Raw genomic sequence first — 17143 nt, 5'->3', positions numbered from 1 at the left:
AATGTTTTTTAGAACAAGATTCTAAGAACCACAGTAAATGCACCATGATTTGTTAGAAATTCAGTCATCAAAGAAGAACTTAAAATTAATACCATTCACGATTAAATTCTTATTACAGCTCATAATTTCTTTAAAAACGCTAAAAATTCTTCATATACAGCTATAAAGAAATTACCTAAATATGACCCTACAGTTGAAAATACAGTCAAAATGCCGAGAACAATTCACCATGATCCGTGTTGGTGGTAAATTGTAAATATGTATATATCTATTGTATTAATATTTACTTAACAAAAGTAGGTTACTGGACTTCTGCATCCCTCAAAGCGGATATGGACTTTGCGTGTGTTGTTTACTTGATGTTACATTTTCCTTTATTGGTTAAAATTTTACTTTTTATTAAATGTGTTTTGTACTTTTACCGCCAAACCCTATTACAAGAATTGATTTATTACTCTTCAAAACCTGATCTTCCAGAATAAATTACACAAGAAAATTAAAATTCTATATCATGCTTATATTAAATCTTATCCTCAAATGCAATAATTTAATATGAACTCTGTATTGTAATTGCATCTTCACCACTGCAAGTTCACGTTCATCAATAATCACCTGATTGAATTCCCATCTAAAAACTGAAATGTAAAGCTAGTGAGTCTAGTGCTATCTAGTACATTTAATAGCTTATTTTTTAAATTTCTCATCCTTTATCAAGTAACGATTTATAACTGTATGTTCATTTCATTTCATGAGTTTGTAAGCCGAATTCTTCGCTTTCGGATCATAGTGCAAGTGCACCTTACTTTACATCACCGTAATTGGCCCTAAGGCATAAGTCACCAGGCACCAGCGGACAACGCCATCTACTGGCAGCTTTCGAGACTTCTATATAATAATCTTACAGCTTTTACAATAAATGTATCGCTTGCTGCATTTCTCTATCGATCATTCTTTTCAAAATTTTTAATTTAGAAATCAAAGATTCCTTTGCTGGACACCCTGTATCTTTCAGTTAGAGAAAACTCCCTAAAGTCCTAAACTTCGAGAACACAAACTAGAATCAAAGCTTTATAGATTTCAATAAATCCATTGCGAACTTAAATATTGTTACTAATTTTGTATTTAGATAGCTAACGTTAGTAGAATTATAATTAAAATTGTTTTATTTCCCCGTGCAATGCAAATTTTAAGAGATATAGCTACGCTGAAGAATTAAAAATATAAGAGCACGTGCATTTAACATTGAATAAATGGATATCTCTTTCATTTGTATTCGAATTGAATAAATTTAATTTACTACTGTCTTAGCTGTAACCGTAATTCCATCCTCTTGTTGATTTCTAGAAACCTTGAGAAGCAAGAAAATTACTAGAACTCTCTCGCGACCGATTGAAAGCCTTAAAAATGCCGGAGAGTAGTTTTAGTAGTCTGAAGGATAACTACTGATTATTACTACGTGATATTGTGAACACTTGTACAAATATTTCTGAGAAAAATTCCAGCGTTCTGTTATATTTCTTTTGATAAAAATAAATTTTATTAACATTTTATCGGACTTGTGCATTCAATCTCTTACGAACCCATACGCACGCAATAATATCTTAGTAATTAACAATTAGTGTACTAGTTTAAATTTCTATTAATTACCTGTTGTACATGAGAGGTCTATTTATTCAGATAATCTAGATGACCCATTAGAATGCAGCAGTGTGTCTGTCTAAAATTGATTAATCTGTAAATATAATACCCTAAAAGGCCCTGAACTAAGCTTCTAGGTTTATTACGTTTTGGTTTGTCTGATTTTAAAAAAGCACTCTAGGGATATCTGTTTAAGAGGAGAGATGAGAGGCATAGACTATTGCCCATTCAGCCAACCCGATCCCCTAGAATTGAACCCACGTCGAATTATCAGCGTTCAGCGATTTTACCGCTCAGCCTATGATGGAAACTTAAGTTTCGAGGATACAAAGCGTTACTAACGCAACAAAATCAATAACTAAAATCACAATAAATTGTACTAAAGTCAACTTAATGCAATGATTTCCAAATTTTTGTACAATAACACCATATTTTGCATGATAAAATTAAAACACCATGCTATTTTATTTGCAAAATTTTAATATTTTGGAAGGTATTTAAGCGAGAAAATTTGCATTAGATGATTAAATGTGAAACTACAAATAAATATATTTATATTGCAGTCATCTCAAATGTATTTTTATTAAATAAAATGTGAAGAATGTGTTAAAAGATTCTTAGTTCCAACAAATGATCACAACTTAAATTGTTAATTTCCAAAATTTCAACCTGAAAGCTCAGCTATCGTACTGATTCATTCCTCCGTACTATTTCCTCATTAACTCTTTCTCTCTTTCTGTCATAGCGGGAACGACATTTTTGCATCCATTTTCTAATTTAAACAGAAATATGGCATTGCCACTCGTGCTGTGTTGATAATGGAAATGATTATTATTTGGAATTTTCGCCTCCACTCTGTACCTTTGCAAATAGTTTTGTCTTGTCAAAGAATAAACTTGGGAATTTTCATCGAAATAAGAATACCCTAGATATGAGAGCTACCAAGAACACATATCATTATCTTAATTCTGATTGTCCAAATGTACTTAAACCAATTCTTCTGTCAATGTAATAACTTAAGTTGATTTTGAGTAATATACTGAAGTTATCTTTGATAACACATTCCTTAGGATATTTGTTTGACAACTAATAGTTGATGGGAAGTAAAGATTTACTATGTTAACATTAATTAGAGTACAATAAATAAGGATAAATCACAATTTTATTCGAAATAAGTGTATGACTGAATAATCTGTTTTTGGTATGTGTACGTTTTTTATTATGAAACATCTCGAACCGTCAAAGCATCTGCTTTACTGGTAGCAGAAATCGATGTAAACTACCGATAGGAAAAAAAGATTAAAAATGGACTCCGCGTTTCGAAGTAATATTTTTTGTTCCATGTTATCACACAGCTGAGGTCGTTATCTTGAACTAGAAACATTTTTTTAATATGTTTTCTTCGTTTGTAGTGGAAGCATCCGTAATCTCAGGCACAGAAAATCGATCGGTCCAGTTTCATTGGTTGAGAAAATTGTGAACGCAGGTAAGAGCACAAAATGCCTGTTGACTGCGGTTTGTTGGAAAATTGAGGAAGTTTTAGGAAAGTGCACATCTCTCTTTTATGTCGATCACGTCGTGCTCCTTTTAAATTGAATATATAAACTAAGGTAAGAGAAAAAAAAACGAATTTGAAACCGGAATACATTCGAGATTTCCATCGTTAATTGTGGATAAATGTGAATGCTTTAAAAGCTCTCGCATATAAGCTGTAATTGCCACCGTCAATGCGAATTTATTCTTGAAATGGAAACACTGCTAAGAGGTGGAATTAAAAAGAAACATCTTTTAGACATGCAGTTAATAAGCGAAATAAAACCAGTGGAGAATATAGTGTATTTGCAATTAAAATCTCCTGAATTTTAATTCGTTTGAGTTTGATTTTCATGTGTCATTCACATGCATATTCATTATCCCTAAATGTAATAATTAATTGGATTATTTCGAGAAGAATATTAAATTGGTTTGAGAAAACTGCACATAATAATCATTTAAAAATTTGAGAAAATTAATTCATGGAATTCAAATGATCTTCACTTTCTTTAATGTGGCAACATAATTTAATTCAGAGAATTGCCTTGCAGTAACTAATTAAATAATCCGGACTAACATATATGATGCTTCTTTATTCCGCTTATGAATTTTTTAGAATACGAACATTCTTTTTTTTTCCATTTTATCTTTATATAAATGATTTGGTTTACTACAAAATAAAACATAAAATTTGAAATGTTCGACAGATTTTTGTTAAGATCTATAATTATTGAAATTTTGTTAATTTTTCTTGCCTAAAAACGTAGCTTATTTTTAAATATAAAACAGCGTGTTTGCATTAAAAAGTTATTCACAAGATCAAGTAGAGCGAAAGATGAAGTATGAAAGAACATTAAATCACGTCAATGTTATATGGGTCTTTCATTACTTTTTCCGTAATTGCAGAGTTACTATCAGAAAACCATAATTGTCATAAAACGTTCTTTCATACTTGAGCTGAGGTTTAAAAGATACTACATAGAGTCCATAATTTCCACAAAAAAAAATGCCTTGGAATTGACCACTTATGATGGAAGCTTTGTGGAATTTATGAAGAAATTTTTTATTGGAGTTAAATGGAAAAGACATCATGCAGCCAATTTATTTGTTGAGACTAGCTATCAGCATTCAGAGATCTTACACATCTAACAATAAGAAAACACGAACATTAACGGAAAAGTATAAAAGCTTAGAATTCAGAAGTTAATTGCTACAAAGAACTTGTAAAATTAAAAATATTTCTACTTGTTAATCTAAATATTTCTTCTATTGAAAATATATTATTTTATTTATTTCTACTTCATCTTGGTAAACTTGTTTCCTCATTTGAATACGCAAGACACATCAACACTTTCTACATAAGAGGAGGATGCCTTTGCAGAAATCTCTGTTTACGTTCTGTAAGAACAAAGCCGCTCAAGTCGCCATGTAGTGAACATGTGATTGGCCCGATGGGTTCGAGCCCATTTCGAAATAACAATATTCACCAGTCTTTTCCTATCGACCACTGGTGTGGATTGAGAAATACTTGGGTTACTTTGGTTTTGTTATTAAATCATGTTCACTCACGTATGTGTCATGAGTGGCACTCTAACGTAACTAAATATAAGCATTTTGATGTAAATGAGTTGATTTTGAAGTAATATACTGAATACTTATTTACCCAAACAGAAGGTCCATATTAAAATGTGCGATAAGAAAAGCAGAACCCTTTCAATTACCTAAATAAAACAGTTTATAAATATGTTTCAATAAAGAATACTATTAGAAGAAATGATAATTCATAAAAAATGTGCAGACGCTGCATACTCATATATAGACCTTTATTTATTTATTAAAATTTTTTGTAGTTCTGAATAAAGTAACTTTAACATGATTATTGTACAAGTCACTATGTTGTTACAGCGCATATGTTTTGACTAATTGAATTATTAATCGATACTGAAAATTTAACTGCCACGGGTTTAGAAAGAGAATAGCTAATTTAATTAGAATTTATATTACTGCCTTCAAGTTTCATTTTAAGTGCAATGGCCTAGGCAAAAATCAAACATTATAAATTGTTAATGTTTCAGTTGTTTAATGTGTTTTAGTTGTTTCTAATTACAACTCTAAATTTAATATTTAATAATTTATATAATATTTATAAAATAAGATATTTGCTCTATTTAAAAGCTTAAGTATAAAACATAAATGTTTTGTAAACATTTAGAAAAAATATATAATTATCCTCTCATGTGAAACAAATAATTGTTTTTTTATTTTAAAAATCGTGGTAACGTTCCTCTCAAAAATCAAGATTTTTGTAAGGACTGTTGAAATGGATTTCCCAACATCTTTAAAATAAATCTGTGGCTCCAAAAGACTGTTCTCATACCATATTGTTGAGGTAGCATATTATCACTTTTCGCAAAAGGCAGCAATAACTTAGATTATAAAAAGTTAAGTATTCCCCCTATACATGGTGTTTGAAAACAGAGATTGCCGGGTCTGTGTCTTAAAATATTGATCTTATACTTCCAGTTATAACTCATCTTAAGGTAGAGAATTTTATAAAAACATTTCTGCGGCGATTAAGTGGGCGATTCATGTAAAAAATGTAACTTTTCAAATGGTTCCTACAGTTAACATATTCCAATTGGATAACTCATAATTATTTAATAATACAATGTCAAAGTGATAATAATAACGAAATATAGTCTAAGTCAAAAACATGTACACAAATAATAGATTTACGGTGTCGGGTGCAATTTTAATAATGGCTACTACAAAATTACATAACCCTTAAACATCGAATGCCGAAATTTTTGTTTTGTATACATTTTATAGATGTGGTCGAGAATTTCAAATTACACTTTTGACAACAGACAAGTGGCTTAAGTCAGGAAATTGCTCCTTTACGACATCCTGAAATTTTGCATGTAAAGATTTGGAATGTCTTTTTATATAATTTCATAAAGCATAATGCATATTTTACTAATCATGATTTTTCTTCTACAGGTATCATATGAAATTTGCGTTTATAGTTATAGAGCCTTCTCCTAAGCGAAATAAGAAGAATCCTAATAATAAGCGAAATAGCCTTGATTTACTTTAAAACTTTATTAAGCTTAAGTCTGTTAAAATTTCCTATCTTAGGATGCTGATCTGACATATATATCCTGGAGAAGGCATGGATGTAAACTGCCGGTCCCCTCATAGGAGGTAGCGGTGGTCGCCTGTTAGGTGCCTCCACAATAAAATGACCACCATTTCTGGCCTTAGTAGTGGGGAAAGTCTAAAAACGAATAGTGACCACCATAAAAAATTATAAAACATAATGAAAATCTAACATGTGAGGACAGATATTTTCATTTTAAAAAGAAATAATACAAATATAAAATAATAAAATTCAGTACATTTACCTATAGATAACATGTTTTGTTATATTTTATAAATGAGTACTTACACTTAGGTCTGGAAAAATTACATATATGTGACATAAACTTCATAGTAATATTCATGTTTTATATTACTTTACAAAAAGAAAACTTTCAGCTTACCAGATCGAATGGGAAACCCATGAAGAGAGGTGGACCAATGCTTGTTTTCCGCCGTTCTGGTAGCCAGACTGTCGAAGGAAAAAGAGAAATGTATGTAGTAATATACCTTTACCTTAAGAGACTATCATCGAAAGAATTTGGGAAACAAATCTATATTTGCATTTTCATCTCTGATCAATTAATTTTTCACACAAAATTTTGTGTTACAAGTATATTGTTATAGTTTCATTTTAGAACGTATATATAGGCTTAGAACGTATATTTAGGCATTTTAGAACGTATATACTTTATGGTTTACGTATAAATAGCATTATTTCTCCTAAAATAAACTACCAACTCATATTGCAGTAGTATTATATTTGTGCAGAAATTAAGAAATAGTTTGGCATTTTAAGCATTTTATTAGAATTAATTACAAATAAATATCTCTTTGAAATTACGTTCCGTAAATTCATAAACATGAAACATAAAATTAACATTTTTTGTTGTTATATATAAATTCTTCTGCAAAAGATTTAAAAAAACACTTCTTAATCATGCGCTTACATTATTTTCCTTTAAGTATTCGTGGTTGCATTTCTGGCGTTCTAACGACAATATTCATATTTTTATATTAACAATGGAAAATGCTGTAGAATAATTAAACATAATCTAAGAAAAAATAGGCGGAACAGCGAAATGTTTTGTGATTCAACTGATTTCATTTAAAAATAATGTATATTGTTGAAAGAGAGGATTATTTCTTATTTCCGCGGTAATAGGAAAAATAATTTTTGTCGAGCAGAACAATGTCTGTTAACAACAGATAGAAAATAGGTTTTTAGTTATGTGTTTAGGATATAACAGAGTTTTTTCCAATATGATACCTTTTTCATTTTAAATTTGCACATTTTATGAGAATATTTTACAGATTTGTTAACTTATTTTTAATATTATTAATCTGGATAAATTGAGATAATGTATAGAAATTCAGCCTTTATTAATTGAAGAAACGCTTTTAATGGTCTTTTTAAAATTTTATTGGAACAATGAAATATTACTGTAACTACTTATAGCTTACCGAATCGAAATAGTTTCAACATCATTAAGCAAGCGTTTTAAGATAATCGCTAAAGACCTACAATATAGTGGAAAGAATAATACGGACAATAATATCACGAGCAGTACTTGCATTACATCAAAATTCTGAAATAAAAAGCGAATTTTGTAATGAAATCTTGTTTCCATCTGTGACGTTTCGTTACTAACTTCCTAAAGATTTAAATAACCGAAACTACATATTTCAGAATACTACATTTAAATTTGATAAGTCTTGCAAAACTACTTTACATCTGTAACGCAACAAACATTTTGGTCAAGGCAAATACGACTATCGGTTAGAATAACTAATGGTATTGTTTTTACCTTTTTTACTGATTTCAGAGAAAGACTTTTTGTATTATTTTAGTTTTAAATTTTCTCTGTACATATAGATGCTATTCGATAGATATAGATGCGCAAAGAAAGAATAGAGAAGGTTTACACGGGAAATTATTAGAAAAGTGAAGCAAGCGTAGTTACATGACAGAAAAATTACATCGCTTCGAAACGTCCCCATCTTGAGCAAATATTCGCTGAATATCCTTTCTTCAGGTCGAAGAAAAAACAGAAAACAGTTGGCTCATTTGAGAATTTGACGTAAAGTAAACCTGTAGCTTTTTGCGAAAGCGGAATTCCCTATTCCAAGCAACCAACGGCAGCGCAGAGCATCAAATGCGTACGCATTACGTAAACATTCAACAGAATCTTTTTCCCATTCCGAGATTAAAAGTCTGAATTTCGCCCTGGGGAATTCTGTACGACTCCAGACATAAAGCAGAAAAAGGAAATTCTGAAGCTGATTAGGCGCAAAATTTATTTCGATATTCTGCAAAGTATTTTTATATTTCTTTTTATTTTGTATTTAAGGCAATCTTGTTTACGCCAGAAGACAACTTTGCTTTAGTTGATGGCATTATGCTTCAGAAAAGTCCATTAGGCACAAAACATTTTAATAAAATATACGGCAATATATCATACGCATGGTTTGCGTGTTTATGCTTTTATTAAGGCAAAAGAAAGTATAGCAATTTCATTGGCTTTACAGCATATAAATATGTGATGTCTGATAATATAGGCAATACAAAAATTTAATTACTCGGCTACAAAAGGCTTCAGCAATCACTAGAACTTACCTTTGATTAATTAACATTAATAATCCAGATTTTAGTTTCCGAAACTGTGACAGTAAAGGAATAATTGTCACAATCTCACTTAAAAATATGCTTTCATAAATTATTTTTATAATGAAGAAATCCATTATAGATACCTTTAGTAATAGAAGCAAAAGTCCTAGTATGATTGGGCGACTAGGTGAAGTTAAATAATTATATCTATAATTTCATAATACTGAAAGCGGGGGAGCTCATTTTACAAATTATACATTTAATGGACCTGCCAGCCTCAGTACAATTTTAAGACTATTATTACGCAATTTAAATTTGTAGCTCATAAGTTTATTTCCAGATATCTTGAAACAAAATCACAGCTAGTTTCTCACCTAAAAGAATGAAAACTTACTCTCACTTTAATTTTATATATTTAATATAAAATATATAATACATGAACTGTGACGTAGAAATTTGGGCTGTATCAATGAAATTCAATCAATCCTGCCTTTCTAAAATAATTAGCTTTGTTTTTTCAGAATTAATAATAAAGGAACTTATTTGCAAATTCTAGGTTAAGAATTTAATAGTTAAGTTTTTGCAATATTTGCGTTGTCCTGAAGCAATAGTTTTACGCTAGGAAAATTTTATTCTCAGAATGTTGTGTTTCATTATGCTTTATCTTGAAATTTCTTTCCAATTTGGCCTTTTACACAACATGTGAGATACAAGCATGATACCAAAAGTTATGGATTTATCTTAAGAATCAAATTCAGATACGTCTTTTAATCTGGCTTTAATAAGGCAAATTTAGAAAAGTATAAACGAACTTAACTACAAAGGGAGAAAATATTACTTAAAATAATATAAATACATGACCTTGGTAAACTTTGCCCCCTCCAAACACGTACACTTACCTTCTTGACACTACATTACCTAATCATACTCCTTAGTTTTATTCAAACTATGTAACTTGATTTGTCAAATGTGAATGAAATTGCAGAAGAGTTTGGATGACAAACTTTATTATTTGTAGAATATGCATTTAAATTTTAATAAAACGTTCAAATCTTTAATAAAATCCTTAATTAGAAAATAATTAGGTTTGATTCTCTTCTGACATTTTTACTCTAATTAAAAAATTGTGAAGTATTTATTTTTCACGGTAAGATAATTATTCAATCGTTTTGGTCTTATAGCTCAAACGCACGCTATGTAAAATAGACAGTTTTTAAAACAAATCTGAATAACGTATAGGAGCACATATTAGCAATCTAAAGCCTAATTGCAAACACATATTCTTTTAAAAACTTACAAAATTCTTCAATTTCATTTATGGCATTTCATTTCCACTTCAATCTGTAAACCATTAATTCCTCTAATGTGATGCTAAAAAATTTCATTTTTGAAAGACTCATTTTACTAATTTGAATTCTAGTATACTATGAGGAAAATACCTGTCATCGAGGAAAAAGCTCTACAAATCGACAGTTAAATATATTACTAAATTTACATATCATAATGATAAATAAAATTTCATTAGAATGCGAGTAGTTTACTTATACAAATGTTGAGTTTAGCTTAGCAAGAAAGAAATAATGTGTCTCTAGCTGCTCCAATCGCAATTTTGACCTTTATAATAACTGTATTGCAATAAACTTCAATCAAAAAATGATACTACTGAATTTATTGTAAGTCATATTTAAACTGACGAGAAAGCTATTAAACTCATCCTGGCAAATGACTACACTATTAATTTTTTTAGTGAACTCTGTTTAGTTTTCGGCTTATTCATAGTAAAGTGTTCTTAGTTTTGGAACTTCTTTTGATATCATATTTTATCTAAACTAAATTCATCTCCAAATCTCATTAACATGCTGAACCATTTTGTATTATATTTGACGCTGCTGCACTTTAACACAAATTTCAATTCTTTTTTCTAGCACTCATTTCATAACTCTCCATACTGAAGTTTTTACACCTTACGCCTAGTAGCTACTGCTCTTAACATTTCGTTGCTTTCACCCCTCTTTCGTATGAAATGCATAGCTATGCGTTACGTCAAAAGCAATTCAGGAAATTCGACTCTTTCCTTAATATAAAATAAATGCGTAGGAAGTTATCGCTTAAGTTTTTCCATTCAGAAAGTAGGAATTTTTATAATTAGAGAGCTTCTTAATACAGCGTGGTGAAACATAAACCTAACCGGGCTATAAAAGACGTTACTTGTTTTGGGTTGGATTTATATTGAGTTACCCGATGGAAAAAAGACACTAAATGGTGAAAGAATTTTGTGCAAAATATCAAGAAAATAAAAGCATTGGAAAGTTTAGTTTTCCCCCCATACTTTTGTTTTTTTAAGTGATTTATTTTTTGTGACTTCATCATTCATTTTCATAAATCTTTATTTTGACACAACATCACTCATTTTCTTAAAATTATATACTATTCAAAACTTTTGAGCAAAATATTTCATATTTTCTTATCGGTAAACGTTTTCAGTGTGGGGCAGTAAGTTTTTATTCATATGCGTAATACATTTATTTAGCACTGTTATGAATGGGGAAATATTTGTTTATTAATATATGATAATATACATTAATATCTAAATGTATAATTTTTCAGAACATCCTTCGTTTGAGCACAGTTAATCTTCGGTTTTCTGCGACTAATTTAAAATTATTTTCTTAAAAATATTACACAGAAATAGTTTTAGTAACCGTAATGTTGTTCAGAAAGTTAATAACGTTTCAATTACGATTACATAGACAAGAGAATCTAATCTAAATCATTTTAGACAGTGCCTCTTACCTACGATCTATACTTCAAAGGTACATTAAATAGTGATATGTAAAACAGCGAAAAAAGGAAGAAAAAAGTGAGCCATAGGCCTCTGGAAATGTAAGAGGTCTTATGTATACCAATTTTCGTCTTTTCTTCTTTTTCTTTACTGAAATATCCCAGGCAATTTGGAAGCTATTCCTCTGCGTTAGTAATCTGCATTCATATATGCAGGGAAACATACTCAAAAAGAAGTGAATAAGCCAAGAATGCTCGAGATGAGGAACAAAAACTATTTTTTTATAAAACGGTATAAGTCATTTAATAAAGAAATGTGGGGTAGAAAAAACGTTTTTTATTTGGTCTTAAAACAGCTGACAGAAGGTTTCGAGTTATTAAAATGGTTTATGATTTCATGGCTGTCGCTTATGCCAGTTATGATCGCAGCATCCGATGTTAGGGGTGTATGTTTCTCAGCATCATATTTCTTAACTTTCAGAAAAATGAAAGTCGCATGTAAGTTAATTATTCCTTTGTTATTATCACTTATTTATACTGTTTTGAGATTAAAACGCATTGTACGTACACATGTAAGATTAGAATATATAAATTGAAATTCAAAATTTAATTTGTAGTTGTTCCAAAACTCTTAGCTTTAATTTATTTTTTCCTTTCCTTAGTAATTGCTTATAAAAAATGTCATTAAAAGCGTCATTTCAAATTAATGTATACTATATGATACTTGCATAGCGCTAATGAAGTAAGTGCTTATATAACGCTTCGATCAATAATAATTTAAAATTTGGAAATAGAAACTTGAAAACTAAACAGTCAGTATGTAGAGACATTAGGTTAATTGGAAAAGCCAGCGAGATGAAAAATGAGCAAACACCTTCGCCGCGAAACGAACCACGGACCTCTGGAATACCGGCCCAGCGTGCAGGACCACTACACCACTTGCCACGCTATGTTAACAGGAAGTAATAACCTGATATCACTAATATTACGTTCAGTGATGAACTAATAAAATAAGGCAATTCAATATTAACAGGAAGTAATAACCTGGTATCACTAATATTATGTTCAGTGATGAACTAATAAAATAAGGCAATTCAATATTAACAGGAAGTAATAACCTGGTATCACTAATATTACGTTCAGTGATGAACTAATAAAATAAGGCAATTCAATATTAACAGGAAGTAATAACCTGGTATCACTAATATTATGTTCAGTGATGAACTAATAAAATAAGGAAGGACGCTAGGACGCTAGGAAAGCTACCTTATAAATATGAAGATAAATTAAAACTAAATAACTTTGAACTTGGTTTTCTTTTTGGACACGTGGTTTTACTGTCTCACTTCTTTGTTGTCAACTCTCTTACCGCCTGCTTCTCTTTCCTCCAACGAAACATTTGCTCTAAACAGGTAGACATAGCACAATAGCAATCACGAATCGCAGCGCAGAAATTGCCGATTACGCTGTGTAATTCCAATTAAGAATGAAGCTTTTCAAGAAATAAAAGGCGTTAGCCTAGCATATTCTTAATTCTATGAAAAACATATTAATAAATGCATTTTACATAAGCAGTTGCAAAGTAATCTTAAAAAAAATTCAATAAGAGATACAAATATGAAACGAAAGTTTTTTTTTGCAGAAACTAGTTAACATTTTTGCTTGAAGTAGTACCAATAATCTTAAATATTTCCCAAGAACCCAAGTAGTACCAATCATCTTAAATGTACTAAAATTCGCAAGATTGATAAACATAGAATTTTAGGTACTTTCATTTGCTAATTAATTGCTAATTTTATTTAATAACTGAACGGTTAGTTCAGTTATTAAATAAAATTAGTACATTTATTAAAAACAATTAAATTTTAAAAATGCAGATATTTGACAGGAAAAATGTCAATCATTAAATAAGAAAAACATAACTGAACATAAAGGAATAATGTTACCACCTTAAATAAATGCGTAACTATTAATCTAGTAGTCAAATGCCGGCAGAACAGGAAAGATGTTTTTAAGGAACTCAATATGATGTCACGTTCTTTCGCTTTTTCACAAAAAAACCTCTTACCTAAGACATTCCACATTGAAGCTCATAATACACATAATAAAAGTAATAACGCTTTTAGTAAATGTCTCTTATTAAGAAATATAACTTTATAGTGCACCATTGCATTACTTTCTATTTCATTATCACCATATTACAGTCAGTTTTTCTGAGAAAGCCCCCCTCTCATTAAATTAACCTCGTAGCATTACAGTGAGAGCATTCTTAAGCACGGGAAAGTTTCTGTCATTCCTAAACGAATTCCTTATCTTTCAGATAATGTGAACTCTGTTTTAATAATGGGCTCTAAAGTTAGAAAATGAAAGCTCTGTAAGATTTCTTCAAGATAATCTATTTTATTCACTTGCCAACACTAAAGCAAATACCTGAATCTAAAAGGCGTAGAAAGTCTTATTCTATGAGTAACATCGTTTTATTATCTTTAGTTAACAATTTTAAGTCTAGAATATTCCATACTCGAAAAATGTCTGCTGATGATGCAATTATTTTATAAGGTCATTTTTGTACTTGCTGCTGTGCTGAGAACATAAGTTAATTTAACATACATAACATAAGTAAACTTAAATAATCATTTAATTCTGTGAATTATTTGGCGTTCCACATGTAATAAAAATACGGTTCTTTTTATTACATGTGGAACGCCAAATAATTCACAGCGGCCCAGAGCGGTAAAGTCGCTGAACACTGGTAGTTCGGTCCGAGGTTCGAATCCCGCGAACGGGCTGGCTGCATGGGCGTTTTCGTGGTTTTCCCCATGTGTAACGTGTATACGAGCCAGTTTCCCTTAGAAAGTCCTCCACGAAGGCATCCCTTCCTTAAGGCAGATAGCCCTCGAGGCTTTGCCATACTCACACACACACTTTTTATTATGGAAGCTCCTCTGCGAAAAGGTAACTTTCTGCAAGAAAACACTCTCTGTCTTTACTTAATTAATTGAGTCTGAAGCAACTTTGCAATTACTCCTCGCACACAAAAATTAATTAATTCTGAGGCATTGTGAAAATTAGTGCAATTATCAGGATTCAGAGAAGGCGATTACTACGTAAAATTGCATAGAGCTTATCCTGAAGTCTCTACATAGACTCTGTTTCATGTGCAGAAGGAGGATCTTCAGACAGTCTAACAAGAATGCCGCGATTTTACAAGCTATACTTAGTCACACGGCTACTTCAATTATGACATAAATGTGCTTGTTGAATTCATGAAAAGACATGTTTTTGAGTGAACCTCACGTCATATATCCTTTAATATTATTAATAGGATACATTTGTTTAAATCAGCAAATAAGACTTTTTAGACCTAAATCAGTAACTTTTCCCAACATTTCTGATTTCAACGAATTTTTACTGAGAGTCTTGATGTCTTATACTTATGTTTATACTTAATGTCTATACATGAATAAACACGATTTTTGAATACTAGCAAAAATTTCTATTGGTGCTGACTAAGAATTTGGGTTTTCGTTTAGCACTGTAATAAATTATCTACATAAAATCATAAAAAAAATGTAACAAAAAAAATTATCTAACAAACGTTTATACTGTGAAAATTAGGAAAGAAATGGAGAAAAATACTATTAACAAAACAAGTGACTGCGTCAAGTGCAGACAGGGTAGGATATAAAATTATATTCTCGTTAACTTATGCTATGTATGTTAAATTAACTTATGTTTTCGGCACAGCAGCAAGTACAAAAATGACCTTATAACATCAAATATGTGTCTGAATTTTTCGATAAATAACATAAAAGAGGAAATTACACAAATTCCTTTAAAATTTAGCAGTTTAGATTATCAGCAACAGATAACTATTGATTGCCCGTCTGCTCCCCACACGGCAACATGCGTTAACAAAATGTTTGAATAACACAACAATACCGAGACAGCGCAATATGTACTGAATGTACTTAAAAATCTAATCTTGCCATTAAATGGCGGAAATGTCCCAACTGTATTACAGATTTTCGATTGAATGTAGACATTCAATAAAATAATTGATGGTTTTATAAGTTTTATAGCATTATTTTATATAATCAGTTATATAATTTAGATTATTACTATTACTTCTCTTTTCCGTTTCCCTAGCAGAATACCACGTTACTAGATTAGCTCAGGTAAAATTGTAGTCTTCGGCTTTGCTTTGCAGTTGCCGACATTTAATTTGTTTAAAGTTTGAGCCAACTTTGCGTTAAATCAGTTGTTTTGCCTTTGGTTACTACATTTCTTTTCAAATTTTAAATGTATTCTTACTTTTAGCTTCATCGCCACAAGTGGCTGGCAGATCCTGTTAAACACAGGGTGTGCAATTTATGTTCTAAGTTCTAATTTAATAAAAATTTATTTTGTAGTGTTCTCAAATCTTTGTCGTTACCTTCAAAGGTAGTGATTCTTTCTGTCTGTTGCGAGTTTGGATACCAGTTTATACTACCAAAGAAAACTAAACTATATAGTTTATTTTTATTATTTCTAATCAGTTGCATTCCCACATCTTTCGCTTCTGAATATTTTATAATTTTTTTTTTAGCCGATAAGAAAATGCACTTTTTCTGAAATAACAGGAGACTCGGTATTCTTCCCTAAATCACTTTTAGGCGAAATACTTCGTTTAAACTTGGCAATACATTTTAATGGTATTATCAATAAAATAAGTACTTCTGTGTCTTAATTATCTGTTGATAAGCATTGTATTGAATGATTCTTTTGACAATGCTAGGCATTACATGTGCTTGTTACTATTTTTTAGTGTCAGTTTAAACAAATACTGCCTATTATTCACTGCCTACTACATTCCTAATAAAATTTAATTTGCTTTATGAGGAAACGTTTTATTTAACCGAATACTTTTAAGAAGGTCAAGAAAGGCCGATAATTAAACTACCTTTAATATCGGTTTGCTTAACAACAAAAGAATGTTCACATACAACCAAACACAAAAATTCTGATAATCAATAAGTTGATTCTGTGGTGCAAGAGAACCTGAAATGCTACTTAGTTGTCGCATTCATTGATATGTACCCTCACAGATTACCGTAAATGTCAGCTGCATCTATACGAGAAAACACGATGTATGAAAGCTTTCTCTATATGGGGCCTTCCTTCTCTCAACCTAGAAAGATATTTCTGTTCCAAGACATCTCTTCTTATCTGAAAATACATATTATTTTCTTTGACATGGGTGAAGGTATCCTTCAGTTCCATATGCTTTATTTTCCCTCATTAATACTAAGCTTATTTACGAGAAACAAAATTATTCCCTTAAGATTTTAATACGTTATTAACAGGGCGATCATACGAAATGTTGTGTAACGCTTCTAGGTGTGTATGCCAATAAAAGCGATCGTAAATCATAACTGATTTTGATATTTTATATGAAACTTTTCT

General features: G+C 30.5%; 1 protein-coding gene across 2 annotated transcripts in view; it reads right to left on the bottom strand.

The window, feature by feature from the left end:
- Window positions 1-17143, bottom strand: part of LOC118198260 (uncharacterized) — a 324065-nt gene that overhangs the window by 234724 nt on the left and 72198 nt on the right. For both annotated transcript variants that reach the window (XM_085809850.1, XM_085809851.1), the window contains exon 3: window positions 6714-6781. In XM_085809850.1, coding sequence (XP_085665976.1) covers window positions 6714-6781 — 68 coding nt within the window. The remainder of the gene's footprint in view (window positions 1-6713; window positions 6782-17143) is intronic.

The sequence above is a fragment of the Stegodyphus dumicola genome, chromosome X2, assembly GCF_044657685.1.
Source record: "Stegodyphus dumicola isolate Sdum_Otavi_A_Nest chromosome X2, ASM4465768v1".
Taxonomy (NCBI): domain Eukaryota; kingdom Metazoa; phylum Arthropoda; class Arachnida; order Araneae; family Eresidae; genus Stegodyphus; species Stegodyphus dumicola.
The sequence above is the reverse complement of the archived record's forward strand: the minus strand, read 5'-3'. Positions and strand labels throughout refer to the sequence as shown.